Raw genomic sequence first — 25,237 nt, forward strand, 5'->3', positions numbered from 1 at the left:
ATGGCCGCCGGTACTCTGACCCCGAGCCGCTTCAGCGCATCACACACTGGCAACTACACCGCAGTGGGACCCTCGATGGCCGACACATTACCCTCTATCGACTTCAACTTTGGCGACTTGCGCGAGCGGATGGCGCAATTCACGGCGCGCTTTGACGACTTCATCGAGCGCGGGCGCAAGAGAGTGCTCGAAGAGCGCAATGCGTTTCGTATGAACTTGGCAGATGCGGAAGGTAGGTCACGGAAGGCATTTCACGGACTGACACGAATACTGATTGTTCTCAAGATCAACAGCGCCAACGTAAACAAGCGATCCACGAGCTTGAATCGAAGACATCGAGTCATGCGCATATTCTTGCACGAGAAGCCCAAGAAGCGGATGAGATGCATGAGGCCATCCAAGGCCTGACTCTGCAGAAGGAGGAGCATAACCGACAGCGCGATCACATCAAGTCAGAGATTGAATCGATTCGGACAGCCATACGCCAGAAGCGCGACGCGCAGGCCGCACATCAGCGCTCGCTGGATTCTCAAGCACGTCACAACCTACCGGAACTGCAATTTTGGGAGAACTGCTTAGGCATGCATTTGGAAGGTACGGGCGTGGAGGATCGTTTGAGATTTGTGTTCGATACGAGTGAAGAGAACACGGCTATGCCAGAGTGCTGGTATGAGTTGCAGATTGGAAGGGAGCAAAAAGTGGTCAACACAAAGCCACGGCTCGAGCGAGAGGACATCGAGGCCGCGCAAGAGTCGCTGCAAGAGACGAAGCAGCTGGGGCTCTTTATCAAAACTATGCGGACGCACTTACTGAAAGCGCTCAAGCAATAACTGCAATAACTACGAGTGCGTGCACCAGTGTTACTTTACGACTTGAGTATGTCCGGGTCTTCTCTTAGCTGTACAAAGCAAACATTTCTTGACGTTCTCCCTGAGTTTCATGTTTTCTCTCGTTGATATGTGAAAGTATGAAAGTCATCATCCTTGCTGCCACCGGCGTCTTCCGAGCCTCACGCCATCAGTTTCCTTCAAGGTTGTCTTCTTCTACCACTTGAACCGTCGACCACGATGTAAGTTCGTCTCCTCGCATCTTCTCATCTCTGGCTCGTCATTCGCACGACTGACATCACCTCCACAGGCTTGTTCAGCGCACACGATGGCGATTCAAATTCTCCTGCTGTTCATCACATTCCAACCCGGTCATCTGCAGGGTCGGCTGACGCTGACCCTGCGCTCAGAAATGTCTCCTGTGCGGTCCTCTAACGAAAGAGATTGAAAGGGAATGGAAAGACTGCCTACTCCGGATCCGAAAATGGAGGCGATGTCCAAAGGCCCGGTCAATGTCACGCATACCTACCTGCCCCACTCTCCAGATCTCCCATAGCAGTGTACCCGGTGGTACCACGCCATCCTATCCCCATGCTCGATCGCCTTGAGAACTTCGGAGGAAGAGTACTTGCGACAAGCTTTACAAATGAGACTGGCTGCAAACAACTTCGGGCTTAAGCCTGCCACGTCTCCGAGCACACGGCAAGCAGGTGCCGATAGCCGCATGCCGAAGGGTGACGGCACGCAATCGACTGGTCAGTTCCCATGATCGCCTCCTCGCAAATATGGAACCAGTATCAAAAAGGACTCAATTCCGCAGCGGGTTTGGGCCTCGTGGGTAGGTCGCTCGGCCGTCGGATACGTAGAGAAGTAGTGTGCTTCAGGAGTAGTGAGTCGACACTGACCTCTTTCTTCCTCCCTCTTATACCACCTCCCCATTCCCGCTTTCTCGGTACAATGGCGTTTGGAGAGTCCTTGGAGCGCGTCCTCTCTCGGCCAACCGCGAAGCCATACCGGTCTGGGAATTTTGCAAAAGACGAGAGAGTCTATCTAAATGCCGATGGACATGTCGACTTTGGTCCCAACGATATAGAGAACCCGAAAGTCTGGTCGACTGCAAGGCGATGGTATATCACCGTGATCTCTGTCTCGCTAGTCATCAGCGCAACGTTCGCCTCATCAGCACCCTCTGGAACACTTCCGAGCATATCTGAGGAACTTCACGTATCGACGACAGCGTCAAATTTGGTCACGACATTGTTCCTGCTTGGATACTGCTTTGGACCACTAGTTTGGGCGCCTCTCTCAGAATTCTTCGGACGACGATGGATATTCTACCTAACCTTCAAGGCGTACTTCGCCTTCAACTTCCTCTGCGCATTCACGCCAAACTTCGCCGGGCTACTGGTCGGACGCTTCTTGACTGGCACCCTCGCATCGGCAGCTCTTAGTAATGCTCCTGGTGTACTCGCCGATCTGTGGGGGCCAATCGAGGTGAGTACTGAAGGGCAGAAGGCATCGTCTCTCTCAGACATGCCTGGCACCATCTGCTAAGACATTACCACGTGGTCCTCGATTATGGCTAATACCCTTCTGTTTGGCAGCGCGGGAACGCTATGGTAGTTTTCTCCATGATGACTTATGCTGGCCCTGCTCTTGGTCCAGTCGTGGCAGGATTTCTACAAGTCACGAAGAGTTGGCGCTGGATCTTCTACGTGCTGATTTGGTTGGCGTTTGGAACGTTGCTCCCCATGCTCACGATTCCTGAGACTCTTCCTTCGAGAGTCCTCACCAACAAGGCGAGACGGATTCGCAAGGCCAAGATACCAGGTTACGAGAATGTGCAGTCACCAGCAGAAGCCGCAAATCAGAGTCTTGCTAGCATTTTCAAGGTTGCGCTAACACGGCCATGGATTATCCTGTTCGATCCGATTTCGTTCCTGGTGGCTATATATTTGAGTGTCATTTACGCGCTCCTGTACATGTTATTTACTATATACCCTATTGTTTTCCAGCAGATGCGTGGCTGGAACGCTGGGGTGGGAGCGCTGCCACTGATCGGTACAATGTTGGGGGCCTTCCTTGCGGGCGGTATAGTGTTCTACGAAAGTACAATCGGGAAGAAGAGAATGCTGGCTGGAATCGAACGAACTCCAGAAGACCGCATGCCTCTGGCAATGATTGGTGGCATTCTCTTCCCTATATCGATGTTCTGGTTCGCATGGAGCGGCAATTTCAACTCATGTCCGTGGCCGGTGGTCGCGATTGTAAGTCCTGGCTGTCCATGATTTGGAATGGCATCGTGCTGACTTCTTGCGACCACAGGCTGGAGTCTTCCTGTCTACAGGCATCGTGCTGATCTTCGTCTCTTACCTGAACTACCTGGCTGACAGCTACTTGCTCTTTGCTGCTTCGGCGATAGCCGCGAATACAGTCTGTCGTTCTGCAGCGGGCGCAGCAGCTCCACTGTTTACAGAGCAGATGTTTGAGGCGCTCGGCGTAGGTCCAGCCGGATCCCTCATTGCAGGCGTTGCGTGTCTGCTAGCACCGATCCCATTCTTGTTCTACCGATATGGAGCAGAAATCAGAAAGCGAAGCAGGTTTGCGCCCACTGAGGAGGGCAGGCCAACAAATAACGATCAAGCTCACTCTGGCGATCGTGCTTCGCAAGGGGACGCTGGCGGTTCTGAGAAGGAAGAGTTGGCGCTTGATGAAGAGGCTGGAGTCCTTGGTAAGGACGTTGAGAAGACGTCGCACGAGAGCGATTCGCCGCAACAGGCCCGAGATCCGTATCTTAATGCTGATGGCTTGAAAAAGGCAGAACGTTAGACTGCAATGCCAAGACATTCCCACATCTGAACTTACTATCATCATGATCACCACAAGCCTTATGATCGTGATTGGGTTTGGTCGCCCTTAGAGGCTAAACAACGCCATAGGAAGAGCCGCGGACCTTCCATTGACTGTCACTGGTACGTTCACGATGGATCTCCTGTAGGCTTTTCACGAGCCTTGAGTTCTGCTTCCGCTTTATCGATTCGCTTCAGCAGGAAAGTAATGGTCGCATCTCTAGCTTTGTCCAGAGCTCTGAGGCGCTCGATCGTCATTATGGTGTAATCTGCCACCGTCTTGTTGGCAGCACTCGAAGTAGGCGTCTCACTCGGTTCCTCGGCGTCCCCTTCGTGCTGCTTCACCTCAAGCTCCTTCTTGGCAGCCAGGTCGCGAAGCACATCGACGCTCTGATCTCTTTCTGCCAGGGATTTGCATAGCCTCGTATGTTCGGCAGCCTCCTCTTCAAGCCTTCGCTTCTTCGACTTGGCTTCGGCTTCGTAGTCTTGCCATGATCGAACAGCCTCCTTTGCAACAGTCTCGATGTGACTGAACCTGACCGGGCCCAACATGACGCCTCCGTACCAGCGCGCCACAACACATGATCCCTCGACCCGCATAGCATCGAGGACTTTCTCGACCTTCTTGCCAGCATACTTCTCGCCATCGTCGTCGTTGCCGAGAACGTATTGCTTGGCCTTCGTGATGCTCTGCTGATTGCTCTCTCTGCGCCAGCCAATGACCTTGTGGGACGCGCTTGCGAACTCCTCTAGTTGCTGCAGCTCTTTGGGCTTCTTGGTCGTTGCTGGGAAGAAGTAGCCAACGAAGGTGGACTGCCGATCTTCGATTGGTGCTGAGCGGAAGATGGTCGGAGTTGTCGCATCCTCATCTTGGGAGTGCTTGCGCTTGAGCGACATGTTGCAGCGCTCGTCCCAGTCGCACATTACTCAGGAAGAAGGTGCTGTACCTCTGCATGTCATGAAGATATCTCAATGTGTTGAAGGAAGAAGCGTTGTCGCAAGCAAGGTCACAAAAACGCTGTGGCCCAAGCTCCTCTTCGGTTCAGGGTGCCTGCCGAATCAGTCCGCTCTTTCGCCGCTCTGTCATCAAACAATGACATCGTTCCTGCGTCTTCTGCGTCTGCACGGTACGTATAACCACTTCGGCCCATCACGGGAAGACGGTGATGCTGGTGAGCCCTCTCGTACCACACTTCTGCTCGGAGCTGTGTACTCCGGCGTATATGGCAAGTTAAGAGTCCTCATTGTCTTCTCTCTCACATCTCAACTACCGGCAACCCACTTACGACAGACATGATGGCGGAACAGAAGGTGGCTCAGATCATCGTGCAAAGCTTGATCAATGCCAATGCTAAGGTGGTCTTCGGTATACCCGGAGCGAAAGTCGATGCTGTCTTCGATACTCTATCAGATCACCCCGAGATTCGGCTCGTGGTGTGCCGGCACGAACAAAATGCAGCATTCATGGCAGCCGCCGTTGGCCGCATCACTGGAACACCCGGAGTCTGCATTGCAACATCTGGACCCGGCGCTGGCAACTTAACTACAGGCTTGGTGACAGCCACTACCGAAGGTGATCCTGTTGTCGCCATCGTTGGCTCCGTGCCCCGCCTGCTCAACACAAAGCACACACATCAGTCTATGAAAGCCTTGGACATCCTCCGACCGACCGCCAAATCTGCCACCAACATTGACGTCGAGGATCAGGCGGCGGAGGTTATACTTGCTGCCTTCCGAACGGCCAATGGCAACCCAAAGGGCAGCGCCGTCGTATCTCTGCCGATGGATGTGGCAGCTGGGAAGTCTAAGATCACGGCGTTCCCTGGCACAGCTTTCAAGGCGCCCCTGTATGGCACAGCACCTTACACAGATGTCAAGAAGGTGGCCAAGATGATCGATGAGGCTAAGCTTCCAGTCCTTTTCCTTGGGATGAGAGCTTCCAGCTCGGTAGTTGTCAGTGCAGTCAGAGAATTTCTCAAGAAGCATCCGATCGCAGTGGTTGAGACATTCCAAGCAGCTGGTGCCGTCCCGGAAAGCCTGGCTGATCAAATATTCTTTGGCCGCGTTGGTCTCTTCCGCAACCAAATTGGAGATCGAGTGCTGGCAAAATCAGATCTCATTATCACCCTTGGTTACGATCCTACCGAATATGACGCCAACTCGTGGAATCCTCATGGTGACCTAAACCTGGTTCACGTCGACTACACTTCCTGCGACTATGGCGCATACTACCATCCTGAGGTAGAGCTTCTTGGGTCTGTACGGGAGAACATTCTAGCCCTTGGCAATGAGGTGACACATGTTACGAACCCAGCCGAAGACGAATTTTGCCAGGGCTTGACCAGGGAACTGCGCGCCTGGCAAAAGGAGTATGAAGAACAGGAAGACCAACATACGGGTCTCGTACAGCCGCTGCGGTTTATATCTGCGTTACAGAAACGCGTGTCGAAGGACACAACAGTGACGGTCGACGTTGGCACCGTCTATATTTATATGATGCGATACTTCTACGCCTACGAGCCGCGAAAACTGCTATGCTCGAACGGTCAACAGACACTTGGAGTCGGCATGCCATGGGCCATCGCAGCCTCACTGACTCAAGACCCACCGTGCTCGCAGAAGGTGGTGTCCTTAAGTGGCGATGGTGGTTTCATGTTCTCATCCCAGGAGCTATCGACTGCAGTACAGCAAGGCTGCAACATCACCCACTTTATCTGGAACGACGAAGCCTACAACATGGTGGAGTTTCAGGAAGAAATGAAGTACGGCCGCAGCAGTGGTATCAAGCTGGGTGGCGTAGATTTTGTCAAGTATGCTGAGAGCTTTGGTGGCAAGGGATTCAGGTACGTATCCTTCCATGCCATGTTGGCCAAGTCGTCGCAAGTGTTGTAGACTACTCTGTCTATCAGCTTCAGCGATTACGATCATATCCTTGGGCAAGAGCTAACAGTCGGTAGGATCAACAACACATCCGAGATCGAGAAGGTTATGGACGAAGCTCTGGCACACAAAGGTCTGTCGCTGGTCGATGTCAGGATCGACTACTCTCATGCGAAGGATCTTTCGGGCAACCTCGTCAAGGACAGTGTCGGCTGAGAGCCTAAGAGCACGGCTGAGAGCTGTTCTGCGGCCACCGTATAGATATAATGTATATGGGCTCTCCGCATTCGTCCACCCTGAAGTGTGATACCGCGTCTCGAGGGCACATTACTCTTCATTTTGCCAGAAATCAGGACTGCCAATGTCATCCATGCAACGGCTTAATCAACCTTCGGCCTTCTTCACGCCCTCATCATCAGTAACCAATTCCGCCGCATTGAAATCATCACTCGTCGGCAACTCGACATGCACATTACTCGCCACCGCCATCTGCATCTCCACCTTCTTCGCCCTCACCTCCAAAACATGCCCACCTGCCTTCCGATCCTTCTTAATGAAATGGAGATGCTCCCCAGCGACTCCAAACCCCTGCCAATTCTTCGGTGTTCTGAAGCCGATAATCGTTCCCTCAACATTCTCATACTCCTCCACGCTCTGCTTCTGACTTAGCTCCGACAACGGCTGGCCCTTGTACTCCTGCCCCCTCACAGTTCTACACTTCAGATACTCAAACGTGCCATTGATGCGATACGTCATGAACAAGTTTTTGGCGTGGTCGTTGAAACTGTTTAGGGCGTTGCCGACGTCGGGTTTGTCCTTTAGCTCTACTTGCGATGTCTTTTGGGGGACGAAGTGGGTGCTGACTGCGAAGGGGATTTGGTCTGAGGGGTCTGCCTCGCGGACGTTGCCTTGTGCTTGGAGCTGGTAGACGTGACCGTCCAGGAACATGAGCTCGCCGTTCATGCGGGAGAAGGTGCCGAGGCCTTGGTTGCCTTTTGTGGCGAGTTTGGAAACGGGGATGCCGGTTTCGCAGACACCGTCCATTAAAGCGTTGAGGAGGGAGAACCTGCAGTTCATGTCAGTGCACGTAATGATGGAGTCAGGCATTGGGTGCAATCTTGTGTAGCTTACTGATATATGTGGTTGTCTTCCATGTTGGCAGTTAGTATGTTATCTGTTGTACTGAATGGGTGAGAAAGCGCTTGATGTTCAAGAGATGGGCAAGCATGCTACTGTGTATACTGTTCCGAGAAGGACCGACGTGCTCATAAATCGTGCCACGGCAACGTCATACGCGACTTGCATGATCGATAATGCGCTGACGTACTGACTGCTACGAAAGTGTTCGATCGGAGAGTATGCCAGGTCGAGGACCAGGACCAAAGGATACAGTGTTCTGGTAGTGCTCCGTTCTGCATTGTTGCGATTCTCGGCCTTTACAGCTTAAGTCTTTTGTGATGCTCTCCAGTCATCGAAACTCTGAGGTTTTCCTAAGAACACGCCCGGTGTCTAGATGGCACGGCCTTTACGTGAGCCGGGAACGTGCTTCTATTCTGACCGCTTTGTTCTCGCGTAGCCTCCGGAGTGTGATTGTTGAGCATTAACGCAGCAATCGTCTGTAAAACACCTCACAGACCAGCTGCTCTATACTGCTGCTCGGCTGGGTATGTACATCGCCCGAGCGATCCGTCGAAGACCTCGAGCATAGCCACAGCTTGCTCTACACCATTCGTTATTCGCTATCGTGCTTCCCACCGCCTTACTTCCTCTTATCCGGATCCTCCAGAATACCTTCTGCTTCCAGCCGTCTTCGCGCCTCCTCGAGAGCCCATGTTTGTATGCTACATAGTGTTAGTTTCACGTCCGGTGAAGATGTTCTCGACCTTTCGTAAGTTGTCTTACCTTGTGTCAGGCTTATAGCAGTATCCGACTACACCAAAAAGCAAGCTTCCAAAGAAGCCGTAGAACCAGATATTCTCCCAGCCTTCAGCTTCAGGCTTCTCTCCTGGCTTGATACCCCAGAGCCAGCCACCGGGAGGGTCGTAGTGGTCTTCGTGTGCGTGGTCGCCGGCGCTTCTGACGGCTGTGGAGGAGAGTTGTCTGTGTTGCGGTCGAGCGGCAATGTTGGGGATGACCTGGAGACGAGCGCGGGAGGTGCTGATCAATCGGGTGGCTCGTAGTAGCGACATGATTGTGATTGTGGGTGCGTCGCCGGCGCGAGGAGGTGAGCAGCGAAGTGTAGTTGGTGGTGGTGGTGGCGGTGGTGAGTGACTGTCTCCGTCGTGAATAACCGCGGTGGAGGCAGGAGCCACTGTGCACGTGATCTGAGCGGGATCATCCGATCGGTCATGCATATCTTTCAAAGCACTTTCCTGCGTCGCCTCTTCTCCTCCTTCTTTCCTTCCCTCATCACACCACCTCCCAAAGCGCTTCGAACGTGTACTTCTGACATGGCCGCTGTTTCTCAGCTACCATGTTCATAACTCACCGCTGTTGCGCGTGCCCCGTCCGGGCTGTGTAGAGATTGCGCGAGGCGTTCGCTTCGTGCTGTGATTCTTTAGCAACGTCGCCTGTTTCTGCAGTGACTCGTGCCTGACCAGCAGGAAACAGGAATCGTCCGAGGAAGCGCAGCGCACATTTACATTGGGGAGACGCTCCGCGCCTTGCGCTTGAGCATACGCATCTGCCAGCCACATTCACCTTTGCTGTTGGCCATCTGCCGGGACTTGGACTGCTCTGTCTAGAACGCATTTCTGCATTACCAGCCACTGCTTCCATCCGTCCAAGTGACGGCGATAGAGGCGTTGGGGAGATTTGGGGACTTCTTTTCCTTGTTACACTAACATAGCTTCTGCGCGACTGTACACATCATGACGGCCACCACGAACGGCGCCACCTCCCGCGCAGCCAGCCTTCGAGCTGGCAGTGTCGCGCGCAGTATTGCGAAACGGCGCGATAAGCCCTACAAGACGGAACAAAACAGAGTCATCGCGAAAAAGCGAAAGCTCGACCTACATGTTGGTTGCCAGGAATGTTGCGCATCGCTAGGGAAGACACTGACAGTGCGATCAACACAGACAACGTACTCGGCTTCAACCACACCCGCAGGATTTACACTGCTGCACGTCGGAACACCAGAGCTCGCAGAACGCTGCAAAGAGCTGTCAAGGCAGCGAGGCCTGCCAGTCTACGTCGTCAACGTACGCATATCATGTGCAGAAACAGCCATACGATTCACCAGGATATCAGTTCTAATGCAATGACAGGCCAAACCCGTGAGCAAACATGCTATCGATCCGGAGAAAGTCTCGCACCATATCCATCGTGTGGGTTATCATTTTCGTTCAGAAGTTGTTGAGGATGCCTGCCACGAACTGGGCTACATTCATCACAATAACCAATTTGTCAAGGAAGCCGACCTCGCGGCCCGCGAGGAGCATACTAGAATGGCTCGAGCTATGGCAAAGTATGGTCTCCATCTGGATCAATCCGAGCAGCAGCAGGAGACGGACGACCAAGTTCGTGCTGCCATCAAGGAGCTCTTCCCACGTATACCTGAAGCGGATCTCCAGGCCATCCTCAAACATGCTTGGGAAGAAGGTACAGGACGTGTAGGTAATAACGTCGAGCTGACCCTGCCACGCCGCGTCCAGCTGGCAACCATTGCTCGCATTCGCCATGAGTACACAGACTACGATAAATTGCTTCGCGCCTTCGAGTGGAAAGAAGCTCGTGCTGAGGTAGAACCAGTATGCCTGCAGAAGCTGATCGAGTGGCGAGGCGAGACAGAAGACAACAACGACAACGAGCTCGAGGAGATCGTCCGCGAAACCATCGTGATTGATGATGACGATGATACCACTGCTGCAAACGGTAGCGAAGCTGATGACGAGGACTCTGTTGTGGCCATGGAGACAGGCTACAACAGCGACACGACTATCGAGATCAGCCACAAACTGGCAGGTGATGAAGACCTCGGGGCAGAAAGCCACGATGAGCGCTCGCAACAGTTCTTGCAGCGTTGGCAGCCACCGCCTCGCAATGTCCAAAGACGTCGAATTGATGTTCGTCAGAAAATCGGTGCAGTACGAGAGCAGATGAGGAATGGTATTGCACCAACAACTCAGCAGTATGTCGCATTCCCCGGTAAAGTGGTACAGACTAATCATTCTGTCAGGGTCATACGTGTTAACGTACCCGACAATGGAGGAGACATTATCGAGATCAATGGACAGAGATTCCTTCGTGTGAGTAGTGCTCCAGCACGTAACCTGCCACCGGTTGCTGAATCGCCCAAGACCCCTGCGCCGTCGGCATTGCAGCGTCCATCACCACAGCAATTCGCAGCAGTACCGGCGCAGCCACGCAGTCCGTATGCTGTACAGCACGAGCAACCTGGCCGACCGATTAGTGTGCATCAGTACCAGCGGCATACTGACCCTGCAGGTGGTTATGCATCATTCTACGACAGGCCAGTCGCATCGATTGAGCCGCAGGACAACCTTCGACGAGCAGCCATTGCGTCTCATTCACGCCAAAACGGCAGTCGCTCTCGCCCTGCAACACCAAACAGTGATCACTCAGGCAAACGGCGGCGTGTAGATCTCACTACTCCTGTGTCCACGACTGAAGGTAATCGTGTGCAGCGCTACTCGCCATCAAGCTCTGTCGCTGCACAGTCTTTTGATCCTTATGCGAGGTCGCGTATTTCTATCGAAGGGGGTTCGCAAGTTGCACCACAATGTGCTGGCCAGCCCGTTCGCCCTGAAGGACCCTATGCTCCATCCACAGGTGGTTTCTCCAGTAGGCCTCAGGAAACATACCATATGCAGAATTTCGCGCAACATGATCCCAGTCGGAGACCACCGCCTCCGGATCCGGAACCTTACGATCCATTGCGGCCACTGATACGAGCTGACGACCGTCGGGAGTACCATGCCGGACGTGACCACAGACAGGACCAGCGACCGAAGACTGCCATAATGGATGCGCAGGTAGCGCCAATTCAATACGTCCCTCATCCACAGCAGAACGGAGCCCAGTACCAAAATGCTCCTCGTCCATCGGCGTACGATCCCCAGAGGCCAGACCTGAGGTACCAAGGCGCTCAGCAACCGCAAGTAGTTTACATCCAGGCTCCAACTCCAGTCCACGGAGCGCCAGCTGCCATTCAGCAAGTCCCACGTGGTAATGTGCAAGCCAATGGATATCCTGCTGTTTACCAAGTGCCTGCAAACAGTGCACACCCGCCGTTGCCAATAGGACAAACGCACCAGACGCCTTACTACTACCCTCGATGACAATGGCCCAAAGCGTGAGTTATTGCAATGGTGCGAGTGGCATAGCACACAACATGGCAGCCGCAGAATGAGGATCATGATCCGTGGCAGCGAGGAGCTGCCGGTCGTCCTTCAGGAGCTTCCAAAGCCATCTAATGGAGACAACCTGCGGTATCGACTATAGCTTGGTGCGTTTCATGTCAGCAAATTGTGGACTCGCGGTGCTAACACATCACTAGAAGTAACAAGTCTTGCCGAGGTCGAGCAGGAGCACAGGGTCTTCTTGTTGACCCGGCATCACAGTATCGCAGCCCTGGGAGACTGATAGTTGCGTGAACATCGTGGCACCGTGTTGAGATAAGTCGTTGGTCACAAGAGGGGATGAAGCATTTGGAGGTGGTCTGACGGTCGTGGACGTGCCGTTACAGGGCAATTGAGTGCAGTCATACAGCAGTGCACAAGACATGTTGGAAGAGCTGCCAAGCAGTCAAGAAAGGTCGTCTAAGATATAGTATGGCTACAGACAAACGCTCAAAACATTAACACAAGATAGCAATAAAAACAAACCGAGCCTTTCAGCCCAGACTGTTCGGCCGTTCATCCACAATCATCCTTCTCCGTCCGTCCTGGACGGCACATCTTCGTTCTCTCAATTTCCCAAGTGTGACAGATACTCACAAGAAGTTCATGTCGTTCCAAAACGCATGCAAGTTCTTACATATGTCTCCTCTCTTCCACTCGTTTTCTCTTGGCGTGCAGGTCAGACTGCATGCGTGCATGCTGTAGTAAAGATGGTATTCGGTCAGTGGCTCACGAGAGCTGCAGGTAGGTGGACGGTGCCAAGCTTTCGCTCAGGCAAGTCGCTGTTGTCGTCCTGAGAGGTGGTGCAGGATAGGCACTTGTGTGGTAGTGGTGTGCAAGGCGCACAATGGTGAGGTCGTGCGGGTCGCTCACAAAGCATAAGGGTTGAGTGAGCGGATGGTCAAGCACCTGGCAAACATTAGTGTCTGTCAGAAAAGTGGTTGCTGTCATGACTTACGGTGGACTCTTGGTCAGATCAGTTCTCAACAGGACCGGAACTCTGGTCATTTCCTTCACGTCCTGAATATAGTCTCCGTTCTGCTCACGCAGGCCGAACAAACCAAGGTACTTATCCTTGTTCGTCAGCTTGGACTCTGGTGCTGAGCTGTTGGCGAGGAGTCGAGAGTCGGACTTGGAGCGTTGTGGTGCCAGACCATTTCTGGTAGGCGATGGTGGACCGCTCTGTGTGGCACGGTCACCGTTGAGCGCGACACCGGCTGTGTTGTCGGTAACCTCTGAAGCATTGTCGTCGTCATCGTCGAAAAGAGCATCAACATCCTGTGCATCAATCGAGCCAGTGTTCATGGCCTTTCGCTCAGCTTCTTGGGCCTCCTTCTGCTTGGCAGCTACTTCCCGTGCGACAGTGCTGTGAGTTGGGCGGTGGCCCTTCGCTGGTTGACGCTCATCCTCAGGTACGAACGCCGAAGAAGGTACACCCTTCTCCCAGTAGAGCTCTAGAAGACGTGTGTTCTTGTCGAATTCTGCCTTCTTGAGTGGCAGCTGGTCGCAGTGTACTCTTTTCTCGAAACCGTATTCCGGGATCAGAACATCAAACGCCGACTCGTACACGCAAACAACGATACCAACCGAAATCAGGTCACCGCCTTGCTCTTCACTCAGCTTGTTCATCTTTCGGCAAGACTCAATGTGCACACTCTGCTCCTGAGCGGCATGAGCAGAGTCCTTCTTGGTGTTGCATGTCTCCGCGGTTTTGTTTAGTGATTCCAAGTCTTCAGCAAACTCCACGGCACCTTCAGAAAGGACCGACTCCAGCTGGCGGTGTACAATGATGTCGGCATAGCGGCGCGATGGGTTAGTGAAGTGTGTGTAGAGCGGCAGGTTAAGGGCGTAGTGGCTCAGGTCGGAGTCGGCAGCTCTGCCGGGCACGATGTACTTGGCACGACCCATGGCTTTGACGATGAGTGTTTCCATACCCTTGCGGATTTCTGCATCGTCAATACGGAAAAGGCTGTTCTGAAGCGCAGCCGATGTGGAGATGTCGATGTCGTAGCCAATGTTTGCCATGCGTTCGGCAAAGGTGCGTAGGCGTCTTGGGTTTGGCGATGCTTGACGGCGGAGCAGTGCTCGCTCTCCAAGAGACTCGTAAATCTTCTGGGCGACCAAGGCATTCGTCTTATGGCTCAACTCCTCGATCATTTCGTGTGATGGGCTTGAGTCGAAGATATTGTGCTCCACAGGAACATTCTCGTCGTCAAGCTGGTACAGCAGACGGAGTGGAGGGATGCTGCTCTCATCGCTGCCGTACCGTGCTTGTCGGAGCTTTTGTGCAATGGAGTGCAATTGGAGGATTTGCTTGGTTCGCTCTTCGCCGACGGAAGATGGCGTCTCGCCGTTGATAACAGCATCGACTTCATCGTAAGAAAGCTTGCCAGAACTCTTGATGACCGACTTGCCGATCCAGGTGTCATCGTCGACAACGCGGCCAGTAGCGTCAACCTTGAGAACGACCGAGACAGTGTAGCGGTCTTCACCTGGCTGAAGGCAGCAAACTTCCTGCGAAAGCTTGGACGGAAGCATGTTGACGCTTCTATTCATCAAGTATACTCCAGTACCTCGCTTCTTGGCCTCACGATCCACGAGAGAGTTTGCCTTCACGAAGTGGGCAACATCTGCCACGTGGATGCCGATCTCGACGAATCCATCAGCCAATTCCTTGAAGTGAATGGCATCGTCGAGCTCTTTGCTGCCGTTCGGGTCGATGGTGAAAGTCTGCTCTTCGCGGAAGTCGCGGCGTCCATCCAGAGCAGTCTCGCCGTCGTTCTCGACAGACCAGTCCTCGTAGCCGACATTCTTAATGACAGCATCGGAGAAATCGTCTGGACCGAAGTTGTTGTCGCGAAGCAATGCATCAGTTTCCACCTTAAGATCGCCGGCATCGCCCAGTTGCTCAACGAGAGTACCGAAAGGATGCAGACTGGTTATTGGCCAGCGCTTGATGCATGCGACAAAGATCTTGCCGGCATATTCATGATGGCGATCGACGAAGTCCTTGGGTGCTTGCTCAGTTGGAATGGCGATCAGTGGTACACGCTTGTCGGTTGGCTTGAACCAAACAATCTTTGGACGCTCTTGTTGACGCTCTGGGCGACCGTGACCACCCTCACGAGCTTGACGCTCTGCCTCTTGCTTCTCCTTTGTTGCTTGGCTGCTTGGTCGCAGCAGACCGAGTGATCCAGAGAACATCTGTCCTGCAACACGCTCGATGACAGCAACGATGTGTCCGGCGTAAAGGGGCTTCTGCTCATCGTTGATCTCGTCTTCCTCCATGAGGAGCAGGCTCTGACCTTCGACCTCGACATCATCGTTCTTCTTCTGTGTTGGACGTTGCTTCAAGCTGCCACGTCGGCGGAGGCCACCATCTGCAGCACTCTCAGGCTGAGTAGTAGCATCGTTGACTGCGGTAACGCTGCCACTACGCGCGTCAGTCACGTCCTTGCGCTTCTTCTTCTCTTCCTTTTCACGCTTCTGACCCCAGACTTCGTCAACATCAAGCAGCTCAACAGCAACGAGATCTCCTTCGAGAGCTCTGTTGCGGTCCTTGCTACCACAGATGAAGATATCTGCATCGAGGTCGGTGGTAGTAACATAGGCGTCGCTGCGGTTCTTCTTGTTGACACGGAGTATACCAGCCACAAGCTGGCCATCAGCCAGAAGAGCTGGAAGTGTTGCTTGAGGCAAGTATGGGGTGAACAGAGTCTTGCGCTGCTGTTGCTGTCCACCGCCCATACCTGGACCCATCTGTGGCATGTTGTGTGCGCCAGTGAGCTGGGCGAGACTTGGTGCAGGGATACCTGCCTGCTGGTAGGCTTGAAGCTGGGCGAGCTGAAGAGCGTTCAGCTGCTGACCACCGAACATGCCTGGCTGTTGAACAAGGACCTGACCTTGTGTGAGCTGCATGAGCTGTGGCTGAGGCTGGTATTGGAAGCCCTGCATAGAGCTGAGGGATTGGTTGACTGATCCGCGCTGGCGATGACCAGGCTGAAATGGCTGAGCGGACGCATGCTGGTTCATATGGAAGTTACCCATGTTGCTGTTCTGCGGTTCACTGATGGACTGGTTGTTGTTGTTGGGGTTGCGCCAGTTACCCTCAAAGTTCCTGGATCCTGTTCGTCCATGTCCTTGGCTACCGCGTCGGCCTAGCTCGGATGTATTCGCGCCGCCGTCATTTGTGGCCTGTGGTGGTGGGAATTGGAAGCCTTGCGGACCTCCACGGCTACTTTGACCCATGCCGCGACCATTTCCGACAGCCATGCTTTGGCTTCGGCCGTGACCACGCCCAGCCATGCCGCCTCGAGACGCACTGGATGGAGTGGTCTGGGTGGCATCGCTGGCTGCGTTGGCAGGACTTGCAGTACGATCCTTCGCGGGTGGAGAATCGGTGCTCGCGCCAGGGAGTGGAAACTGGAAACCACTAGTCTTCCGTTTCGCCTCTGCCAGCTCAGCAGCTTTCTTGGCCTCGGGCAAGGCAAGCGAGTGTCTCCGTGCGTGTCCACCACCTGCTGCACCACCACCTCTTCCTCGAGTCGGCGCTGCGTTCTCGTTTCTTGGTATGCTGGCCCCGAAGGCTCCAAAGTCGGCAAAGCCCGTTCCGGATGCCCCGGACGACGGCGCAGGAGGTGGGCCCATACCCATGTTGGGCATTGCGGACTGATTGCGACGATGTGCAGAGGCTTGACCCATCGACATGCCCATAGGTTGCTGGCCCATCTGCTGACCTTGCGGGAATTGGAAAGCGCCGGGTTGGGGTGACACGTTGAGGTTCTGCATCTGTCCCTGCATTTGCTGGAATTGGTTGGGGAGTTGTTGTTGCTGCGGGATCATGCCCATGTTGACGTACTGCTGGTGGGTAGCAGCGATCTGCTGTTGCTGGGCCTGCAGCATCTCAATCTGCTGGGCAAGAGCTAGCTGTTCCACTGTCGAGGGGTATTAGCATTAGACAGGGGGAGTGACGTGCGGGAAGACGGCAAGCACGAATGCCAGCAGTGGGCAACTCACTCATCAATGGGGTCATCTCTGATGGGCTGCGGCGATGAGCAATGTGCAGTCGACGTCCGGCGGGCCCCTGCGGACCATTCTGACCGGGCTGTTGCTGTTGCTGATCCATGGCGACTGGCTAGTCGGGGGATGGTATGCTGTGTATGTTATGTTCTTCTGTATGGTACAGGCGGCGTGGCCGGTATCGTCGTCGCTGACTGCTATCACGGATGCAGGGCAATGGACGAGTCAGGGGAGCAAGGCTCGAGGTGTTGGATGCTTGCGTGACGTATGCTTAATCGAGCGAGCCAAAATCGTTGCTTTGTGCGAAGGGTGCACGGGATCAAGCTGCTGTGGTAGCAGAGGGCGGCGCGGTGTATGGGTGCTGCTGCGCGCGGGGTGTGGTGTGGTTGTGGTGTATGTGTTTGGGTGTGGTGCAGGACTCGAGTGTTTCGATGGGTAATGATCGATGCACTGGCAGGCGGGAGCCAGCGTGGGCTGCGGCGAGCTGGGTGAAGGAGCGGCGGTCGGCGGCCTTTGGACGAGGCGAGCTTGCCTCAACGGGGGTGCGCCTAATAGAGACAGTGAGGGTGTGAAACGGGGCAGGCGGCGTCGTCGCTGCTTCCAAGGGAGGGTGAGATGGAGGGAGAGTGAGATGGAGGGAGGGAGGGTGAGATGGGAGAGGAGGTGGCCGTGGTGGTGGTGCACGTAATACATGATACTAGGCTAAGGTAGCAGCTCTAGCCGGTCGCTGTGGAGAAGTGCACTGTGCGTGCATAGCGAAATAGCGAAACCTTGTCACCTCGAACGAAAACGGCCCAAGAACAATTTGACTGCACGTGGACACAATACAAAGGCGACGTCAGTGCAATCGATGCCGTCGGTGGCTCTCTCGAGAGGCGCGGCCGTTTCCTGCCCTCTGGAGTCTTGCCACTGCCACTGTCGCAGAGACAGAGACCATCTATACCACGTGTCGGTACCCCTGTGCATGCGTTGAGAGCTGACGAGCTGGTGCTGCTCCGCTCCGCTGTCAGCACTTCGCCGATGGTGTGGCATATACTACATGTATATACATGTACATGCACTGTACACGCACTTCATCTTGTCTCTACCACTGACATCATCTTCTGCAGGCTCGCGGCTGCCGTGCAACGGCGGACGGCCAAACTGCATCAGCAATGGCGATCTCACTGTAGCCGCCCCGTTGCGTCGCCATGTCAACACGTGGCCACGCGCTTGAGACGTGGAACACCGCTTCAATGGACCATCATGGATTCTACATGTACCTGCCGATGACACTGCTGCCAAGCGACATGTGCAGGGCCTTCTTCGACTGCCATGTCAACTGGAGGCACCATGGCGACGCAACACTCCAACGCCCACTGTTCAGAACCCATGCGCCTTGATATACTCTCTCTGCAGCAGGTCCGCCAGCGCCCCGCCCATCACGACATCTATTGGCGCCCAATACCGAGCGCCAACCTTGAAGCCCATCCTCAGGGCGTAGATGCCCCCTCCCAAGTACATCCCCGCATCAACATGCTTCCTGACTTCCTCCTCATGTCTCCTGAGTTCCCTCTCATGAGCAAAGCGAGGGATGAAGTCTCGATACTGGAACCCGACGGCTTGACAGACGAGAATCAGCGGTGTAAGGTACAGCGTTGTGCGATGCATAGCCGTCATCGTCTTCACATTCCGCAAGACACTCGCTGGTGCCGTGAACCCAAAGTCGTGAATTTGAGAGACGTGTGCCAGGCTTCCAGCTCCTGCAACGAAAGGTGCTACATCGACTACCGTTGCTTCGAGGTCCGTCCGCTTCAGGATATTGGGAAGATTGTCGATGTACTTTGTTGGGTTGCCGCCCGGTTCTGGACGCCATTTGTTACTCTCCGGCTCTTTGAAGTTCCAGAAGAAGAGATATTGAAGGAACGCCATTGTGAGGTCTCACTGTCGTGGCGCTAACATTCATCGACTGGCTTCATGCCATGGTCTTGTCGATTCGTCCCGTCTTCCGGCGAGAGGAACTCGTGTTACAATCGCAGAATTTGAAATAGCCCAACTGGCGAAGAAGATCACCTCGGGAATGTTGATACGCAGACATCTATGCTAACACAGAATAGATGCTGGAGAATCACCCTCAGATGTTCAGATGACGTGGTACAAGCACAAAAGCGGTATAGCGCACAACTGTCACTTATATGTCCCTTGGCTGTCAATGCGGATCAACGAAGACTACCAAGTCGATGGCTAATGGATGCGTTACTATGGCCTCTTCTGGCTCTCTGCTCCTCTTCGATAACGACCGATCAGAGCTGCCGTTTGAATCTTCGATATGGAATTCAAAAAGCTAACTTATATACATTCTCCATCGGAGCCGTGGCGAGAACGCTCGAAAGCGATCTGTCGGATGCAGACTGACTGCTAACGATCAGAGAAGAACGACAAAGCATGCCGGCTGCTCTGTTAACTTTAAGGCCCAGCTATTGTTCCAGAATCTCCCAAAGCTTTCACTCCCTTGACTTGACACTGTTCGCAGATGTCGACTGTGCGTTCGGGAGCAGTCCACTTCATCGCCTCGTACATGGAGACGGTACAACTGCCGAGTCCCAAGTTCAAGAGGAAAGAAGCCCAATGAAGCTGAGTGAGGCCATGTGCAGAAGGGCTTCAGGCTGTGCGTGCCCAAGTGAGCAAGTGACTCTCACGTGCAAGCCGCCGCGCGCATGGGTCTGTCCTAGCTCTTAAGCCGTACTCCTTTTTGCTTCCATTCTCTTCCACCAAACAACGACACCAGTCCTACGCATTCGAGCACCACGCACTAGCATCAGCCTCTCGCTCATACAACGTAGCGGCGGACGTGACGTTCTATATCAACACCACCGCCAGCACCTGAAGGAGTCACAGTCGTGTCGTCCCGGTACCTAGCAGTTGGTTTTCACCACAATACTGCTCTCGCCGCTCGAATTACGCAAAAGATCGCTGCCACTTGCGTCCGGTCACCACACGTGAACACGCAAGCAACGGCGTGCTTGGGCTTTGCATGTGAGAGCAGCTGCGAAGAGTAAGGCCCGGCATTTTTGTCTGGACGGGACCTCTGGTGCCTTCCAAGACTACAGTCGAAACGTCTCCGCCCCGTTGCACTAACATCAAGACTGCATCCTACTTCAATTATCACCGCAACGTTTACAAGGATGCGTCGCACGCACAGGCCAGGTCATCTGCTGGCACTGGCTTTGGCATCAACAATATCATCGGTCATCTCGCAAGACAGCTGCCCTGCGACGACGACCATTACTGAGTACGAGACCTTGGGTAGTGGCACTACCATCGGCAGTTCAAAGCCGATAACCACCATTTACACCACTTACAAGGAAACGACGACTGTCACAAAGACTGAACCATATGTGTCCACTGCGAATGGGACACAGGTCACACTCACGTCTACAAGAATTCAGAGGATCGTCAGAGACCCCTGGGATGGGGTGTCTTATGTTACGGATCTTATTAGCAGGATTTGGTCTTCGCCAAAACACAATGTCCGGCAAGCGGAGTCATGTCCTCCACCATCAGTGACTGTGACCGCTATATACCCGCCTTCGAGCTCTACGACTTCAAGCTCGTCGAGACTGTCATCAGAAACTCCAACGTCGTCTACACTGTCATCGTCGTCGGCAGAAATCACGACCTCGAACGCCCCGTCATCCGTCACAGCATCGGCGTCTCCAGGCAGTGTCGTTACCTCCGATGGGCCAGCGAGTACGTCTGTATCAACCACAGAGCCGCCCGCCCTGACCAGTGCTACTTTCGGGGCCAGTAGTCTTTTGTCAAGCCTCAGCAGCTCTAGCGAATCAGTCGATCTTCCAAGCCTGAGTACTTCTTCGGACTCCCCGAACTTGCCTAGCCCGAGCAGCTCACTCAGTCTCCCAACCCTGAGTACTCCCGCGAACTCCCTGGATTTACCCAGCTCCAGCGGCTCCGGTGGTCTCTCTCTAGATATACCATCGGGCACCGTCAACATTGGAACCATCGATCCAAGGCTGTGGGAGTCTCCAACACCAACCATCAGGTGCTTTCCTCCTTGCCTACTCAGCCTGCCGTGCAAGCCTTCGGAGACGCCCTTCACAATAAGCCATCCCCCCTATACCACAACGCTGTGTACACCACATTGCGGACTGCACTTCACTAGCCGAACGACGATACAGCTTCCTCCTATCACCGCAACAGAGCTATGCTTCTACCCCTTAGATGTGTCAGAGCCCGGCATTATCACCGCCGTGCCAAGCTACATGTCGCGACCGACCAGCATCAACGCTCCCGGAGCCTACACCACATGTGATCCTTATCACATGTTCTACGATGATGATGACAAATGTGGACCAGACAACCACTACCGCTGCCCCAAAAAGAAGTGCTGTGGAAAGAATGGAAAGTGTGGTACCGGCGAAGACTACTGTGGTGCTGGATGCCAGCTGGGCTGGTCAGATTGCTGGAATAGCTCCACAACCTGCAAGGTGTTGAACCAAGATAAGGACAAAGACAAGGACGATGATGATGACGACCATCTAATTCCGATCTTTCCTCTCTGGCACGAACGACCGGATCCCCCAGGCCCCCCTCCCACAATCAACATCGAATTCGGCGAGATCAGGTTCCCTAAGCCGCCTACTATCGATTGGATCAAGATCATTGGCGGAGATTTCGACTGCGGCTGGCTCGGTTGTGACGGTATCACGGGTTGGTTCTTGAAGCTGATACCCATCAGGATCAAGCCTTGCAATCCCATCACCAAGATGTTGTGCCGTCTACTTCGTTTGAATTGCTGTCCGAAGAAAGACAAGAACAACGACAAGGACAAGGACTGCGTTGGTTGCGATCCGCCCCCATCAATCACAGGCCTCTTCGGAGACTCTAAGATCTGCGATGAACCTATGGATAAGTGCGAGGATCTCGAGCCTGAGAACGATGAAGGTGACGAGGACTGTACCTCGACTTCTACAGCGGTCGACAAAACAGTCTTCTGTGAGGTGATGACAGCTACGAACGGCGGCGCTTCTGAGACATGCACCTCAACCGCCAGCGAGACACGTTCAGGCTGCACCCTGGCTCCTGCTACAACAACCACCGTCACCAGCACAGCATGCGGGACCGTTACAGCCAGCCAGATCTCCGAGTACTGCACCGTCATCACAGCAGGCAGCTCGACTGTGACGACTGCCTGCCCTAGCACCATCACGAACAAGGTGACAGGATGCGATGCCACAGCAGAGAGCACGTCCATCGTGAGTACGACCTGCCAGGAGACCGTGGTCGATCATATCTCAGCCTCTTGCAGCGTCGCCACCGGAGCCAACATGACGACAACTTACTGTCCGCAGACTCGAACCTCTAGACAAACAGGCTGTGATTTGACGGCCACCACAACCTCGGTATTCTCCACGGACTGTCATTCTTACACAACAGTCACAGACGCAACAGAAAGCTGCTTCTCAATGGCCCAGACAGTTGTCGCTGGAAGTACCATTACACCATCCGTTACCTGCACCAAGACCGCAACCACCGTCTACACAGGCTGCGACATCACAGGGTCAACTTCAACAACCATCTCGACATCGCTCGTAGGCTGCTCGGGCGCAATAGGGATCACTTGGGAACCCATGCCCACAATGGCCGCCAATTCTTCCTCTTCAAGATCGGACTGCGGCCCCCCTGTTTCAACCCAGTTCGAACCTTGCACGAAAATCATCGCACCAGGGCAAGACATCATGACCGAAGTGGCAGGAGCAGATGCCACCGCTACTCCCATTGCCAGAAGAGGCGAGACAGCGACTACAGGTAGTCTGTCCTGTTGGTGCGGCAACACGATGACGGAAGCGGTCTGGCCCGTCACCATGTGCGGCAACGTGACATGGTGTCCAAACGAAGCCACGACAGCAATCGAGGTTCAGGGTGATCCCGCCCCAATGATGATCTCAGCGAGTGCGACATCTGCATGTGCCATACCGACCTCCGCGGACTTGCGTCAGTGCACGAAGATTGCTGCTGGGCCGGTCGTCATCACTGAGGCTTCTGGGGTGGGAGACATAGGGACTGCTGTTGCGAGGAGGCAGGATGCGGCGGAGACGGGATCAATGGCATCGGGGGGTGCTGTCTCTTGTATCTGCGGAAGCAGCATGACACGGGAGGTTTGGCCTGTGACGTGTGGGAGCCAGACGTGGTGTCCGAACGAGGCTACCAGTGCTGTTGAGGTCACTGGGACGCCGGCGCCTGCGACGTTGACCTGATGAGCGCGGATAGATAACCGCCAACAGTTGAGTTTCGTAGTCGATGGTGCCTCTGCTTTGCGTTCGCGTAAAAGCTTTCACCATTTTGATGAACCAGTATCAATACAGTAGCGAGGTATCATATAATCTATTCCTCCCGATCATAACTTCTCTGCAAGTGCCATACCATACACAAGCATAGCCCCAAGTCCGACGACATTCGCCAGCGAAGACATGCCATGCAGCTTAGCAAACGACGAGTTCAATCGCTGCATCTCCGGTGTCTTCGGGCCAGGATCATAGTATTTCTTCCCGTCTCGCGTTTCTGCCACGCTAGTCAGCCAGTATCACGCGCTGCTTCTACTATGCCCTACCTTGATGTTTCCTCTCCTTCATAACCTTCGTCGTAGCCGGTCCCAATACCAGAAGATTCGCCAAGCTCGTCAGGAACATGGTCGCAATGGGCACAAGCGCGATCCATCGATTCTGCTCCTCCAGTAACCCGATCCATCCCGCGTGGTCCCTAGCTTCTAGACCTCCAGCCTTGATGATCTTCTCACCAGGCCATGTGAATGCGAGGACGAGGGGTAGTACGGTCTGGAAGCCAAAGTAGGGCGGGAAGATGGCTTGCTGGAGAGTGCTGAACTGGGGGCGAGGGAGAGCTTTGAAGGCGAGAGGACCCGCGAGGAAGGTCTGGAATAGATTGCTACCGAGGAGCGTGCCGTAGGTTAGGATGTGGTAGGCTTTAGGGTCGGATAGAGAGGAGAGGGAGGGCATTATGGAGTGCGGGAATTGTTCGAGAATATCTACAGAGATTAAGTCCTTAGGGCGAAGATATGGATGTATGTTCACGTTCAGTGTTGTTTCAGCCCATGACGAAGGAAATCGTGAGGTCATTGAGCGGCAGCATTACCAGGTGCTGCTGAGCGGCGGTAGACGCCCAGGGGAGGCCACGAAGCGGCCGGGGTTCTCTTCTAGCTTAGAAATTTCCGGAGGCAGTAGAGTGCTCTTATATATATAAGGTATAGAGTATAGTATAGAGACTAGAGCTATAGTTGTCAATCATCCGAAAATCATAGATATTTTTATTTTAATCTATAAGTTAGCGTAAGTATAATATAGCTTATATTAATACTCTTTCCTTTTTAAGAATAGTAAATATAGTATTAGACCTAAAGACTATAGTATATTTAAGTTATATACTAGTCTAGCTAAGGATTTATCTATAATATTAACTGTAGAAAAATGGAATTCTATAACGTAAAGTACTAGTAAGCTAGGAATACTAGTAAGCTAGGAATTTTGTCTTAGTACGACCAACTCGCATTCTTTATTAATCGTTTTCACTACTGTTAAATAGAGAACTAGTGAACTTTATACTCTTATCTAATTTAGAATTGTTCTCTTTATCTTCCTAGTACGTTCGTACGTTATAGCTAGTCTAACTATTACGGCCCTAGGCCTAGTAAATAGATAGCTAGCACGTAGGTCACGTGACCGCGCGTACTAGCGTGACACCTCGGCTTGTATATAGCCTCGGCGTACCTCGCGCTCCTCTTTCCTACGTACTTAGCTACTTTATATTAATACGTATTAAATAGGTATAGTATATATATATACGGAAGTTAGGATACGTAATAGGGAAGGAGGAAGGATTAACATAGTATACGAAGGTATATAGTAGAATAGTGTTTAGTACTAAAGGTGTCTCTACTATCGGTATAGAGACTACGTCTCTTATACCTATATAGAGGGATACTACTCTAGTCCTAGTTCTATTTTACTACGCCTTATCGGTTTTACCTATATCTTATCCTACGACGGCAGTTCCTCCGACAGTCTCGTACTAACTAGCTAAGCAACTTTAGGTCCTCTAAGTCGCTCCTACTATTCGTACGGTGTCTCGGTAGTATTACCGTACTAGCTTAGTATATACTAAGTTAGTTTTAGTACCGTACGACATACCTACTAACCTATATTCGTAATACTCCTACTTAGGTCGTAAGGTAAGGAACGATTATTCCTACTATACTAGCTATAGCTATCGTACGAAGGTCTAGAACTAGGGA

General features: G+C 53.4%; 13 protein-coding genes across 13 annotated transcripts; 7 read left to right on the top strand and 6 right to left on the bottom strand.

Annotated features, from left to right (window-relative positions):
• CLAFUR5_01712 (putative kinetochore protein spc25) lies at positions 1 to 830 on the top strand (the record flags this gene model as incomplete). The annotated part of the gene is made up of 2 exons (XM_047900860.1): positions 1 to 232; positions 286 to 830. 2 exons carry the CDS (start codon positions 1 to 3, stop codon positions 828 to 830), a joined length of 777 nt encoding a protein of 258 aa, XP_047756382.1.
• Positions 831 to 1,592: 762 nt separating this feature from the next.
• On the top strand, positions 1,593 to 3,656 carry CLAFUR5_01713 (Major facilitator superfamily multidrug transporter mdrA; the record flags this gene model as incomplete). Its single annotated transcript, XM_047900861.1, has 3 exons — positions 1,593 to 2,321; positions 2,432 to 3,094; positions 3,153 to 3,656. 3 exons carry the CDS (start codon positions 1,593 to 1,595, stop codon positions 3,654 to 3,656), a joined length of 1,896 nt encoding a protein of 631 aa, XP_047756381.1.
• Positions 3,657 to 3,805: 149 nt separating this feature from the next.
• CLAFUR5_01714 (IMPACT family member) lies at positions 3,806 to 4,573 on the bottom strand (the record flags this gene model as incomplete). The annotated part of the gene is made up of 1 exon (XM_047900862.1): positions 3,806 to 4,573. The coding sequence occupies one exon, from the start codon at positions 4,571 to 4,573 to the stop codon at positions 3,806 to 3,808; it is 768 nt and encodes a 255-aa protein (XP_047756376.1).
• Positions 4,574 to 4,969: 396 nt separating this feature from the next.
• On the top strand, positions 4,970 to 6,772 carry CLAFUR5_01715 (Acetolactate synthase; the record flags this gene model as incomplete). The annotated part of the gene is made up of 2 exons (XM_047900863.1): positions 4,970 to 6,519; positions 6,634 to 6,772. The coding sequence occupies 2 exons, from the start codon at positions 4,970 to 4,972 to the stop codon at positions 6,770 to 6,772; spliced, it is 1,689 nt and encodes a 562-aa protein (XP_047756375.1).
• Positions 6,773 to 6,940: 168 nt separating this feature from the next.
• Positions 6,941 to 7,710, bottom strand: CLAFUR5_01716 (Alpha-acetolactate decarboxylase; the record flags this gene model as incomplete). The annotated part of the gene is made up of 2 exons (XM_047900864.1): positions 6,941 to 7,622; positions 7,688 to 7,710. 2 exons carry the CDS (start codon positions 7,708 to 7,710, stop codon positions 6,941 to 6,943), a joined length of 705 nt encoding a protein of 234 aa, XP_047756378.1.
• A 605-nt stretch (positions 7,711 to 8,315) lies between these two features.
• Positions 8,316 to 8,745, bottom strand: CLAFUR5_01717 (uncharacterized protein; the record flags this gene model as incomplete). The annotated part of the gene is made up of 2 exons (XM_047900865.1): positions 8,316 to 8,397; positions 8,459 to 8,745. The coding sequence occupies 2 exons, from the start codon at positions 8,743 to 8,745 to the stop codon at positions 8,316 to 8,318; spliced, it is 369 nt and encodes a 122-aa protein (XP_047756377.1).
• Positions 8,746 to 9,426: 681 nt separating this feature from the next.
• CLAFUR5_01718 (uncharacterized protein) lies at positions 9,427 to 11,856 on the top strand (the record flags this gene model as incomplete). Its single annotated transcript, XM_047900866.1, has 5 exons — positions 9,427 to 9,573; positions 9,634 to 9,756; positions 9,823 to 10,685; positions 10,734 to 10,803; positions 10,855 to 11,856. 5 exons carry the CDS (start codon positions 9,427 to 9,429, stop codon positions 11,854 to 11,856), a joined length of 2,205 nt encoding a protein of 734 aa, XP_047756374.1.
• A 929-nt stretch (positions 11,857 to 12,785) lies between these two features.
• On the bottom strand, positions 12,786 to 17,041 carry CLAFUR5_01719 (Virulence protein SSD1; the record flags this gene model as incomplete). Its single annotated transcript, XM_047900867.1, has 3 exons — positions 12,786 to 12,825; positions 12,875 to 16,850; positions 16,933 to 17,041. The coding sequence occupies 3 exons, from the start codon at positions 17,039 to 17,041 to the stop codon at positions 12,786 to 12,788; spliced, it is 4,125 nt and encodes a 1,374-aa protein (XP_047756373.1).
• Positions 17,042 to 18,297: 1,256 nt separating this feature from the next.
• Positions 18,298 to 18,846, bottom strand: CLAFUR5_01720 (uncharacterized protein; the record flags this gene model as incomplete). Its single annotated transcript, XM_047900868.1, has 1 exon — positions 18,298 to 18,846. The coding sequence occupies one exon, from the start codon at positions 18,844 to 18,846 to the stop codon at positions 18,298 to 18,300; it is 549 nt and encodes a 182-aa protein (XP_047755342.1).
• A 1,615-nt stretch (positions 18,847 to 20,461) lies between these two features.
• Positions 20,462 to 20,725, top strand: CLAFUR5_01721 (uncharacterized protein; the record flags this gene model as incomplete). The annotated part of the gene is made up of 1 exon (XM_047900869.1): positions 20,462 to 20,725. One exon carries the CDS (start codon positions 20,462 to 20,464, stop codon positions 20,723 to 20,725), a length of 264 nt encoding a protein of 87 aa, XP_047755343.1.
• A 469-nt stretch (positions 20,726 to 21,194) lies between these two features.
• Positions 21,195 to 22,297, top strand: CLAFUR5_01722 (uncharacterized protein; the record flags this gene model as incomplete). Its single annotated transcript, XM_047900870.1, has 2 exons — positions 21,195 to 22,187; positions 22,241 to 22,297. The coding sequence occupies 2 exons, from the start codon at positions 21,195 to 21,197 to the stop codon at positions 22,295 to 22,297; spliced, it is 1,050 nt and encodes a 349-aa protein (XP_047755344.1).
• Positions 22,298 to 22,796: 499 nt separating this feature from the next.
• CLAFUR5_01723 (uncharacterized protein) lies at positions 22,797 to 23,189 on the top strand (the record flags this gene model as incomplete). The annotated part of the gene is made up of 1 exon (XM_047900871.1): positions 22,797 to 23,189. One exon carries the CDS (start codon positions 22,797 to 22,799, stop codon positions 23,187 to 23,189), a length of 393 nt encoding a protein of 130 aa, XP_047755345.1.
• A 140-nt stretch (positions 23,190 to 23,329) lies between these two features.
• Positions 23,330 to 23,945, bottom strand: CLAFUR5_01724 (uncharacterized protein; the record flags this gene model as incomplete). Its single annotated transcript, XM_047900872.1, has 2 exons — positions 23,330 to 23,493; positions 23,543 to 23,945. 2 exons carry the CDS (start codon positions 23,943 to 23,945, stop codon positions 23,330 to 23,332), a joined length of 567 nt encoding a protein of 188 aa, XP_047755338.1.
• Between the last annotated feature and the right edge of the window lie 1,292 nt (positions 23,946 to 25,237).

This window comes from Fulvia fulva, chromosome 1 (assembly GCF_020509005.1).
Source record: "Fulvia fulva chromosome 1, complete sequence".
NCBI classification, from domain to species: domain Eukaryota; kingdom Fungi; phylum Ascomycota; class Dothideomycetes; order Mycosphaerellales; family Mycosphaerellaceae; genus Fulvia; species Fulvia fulva.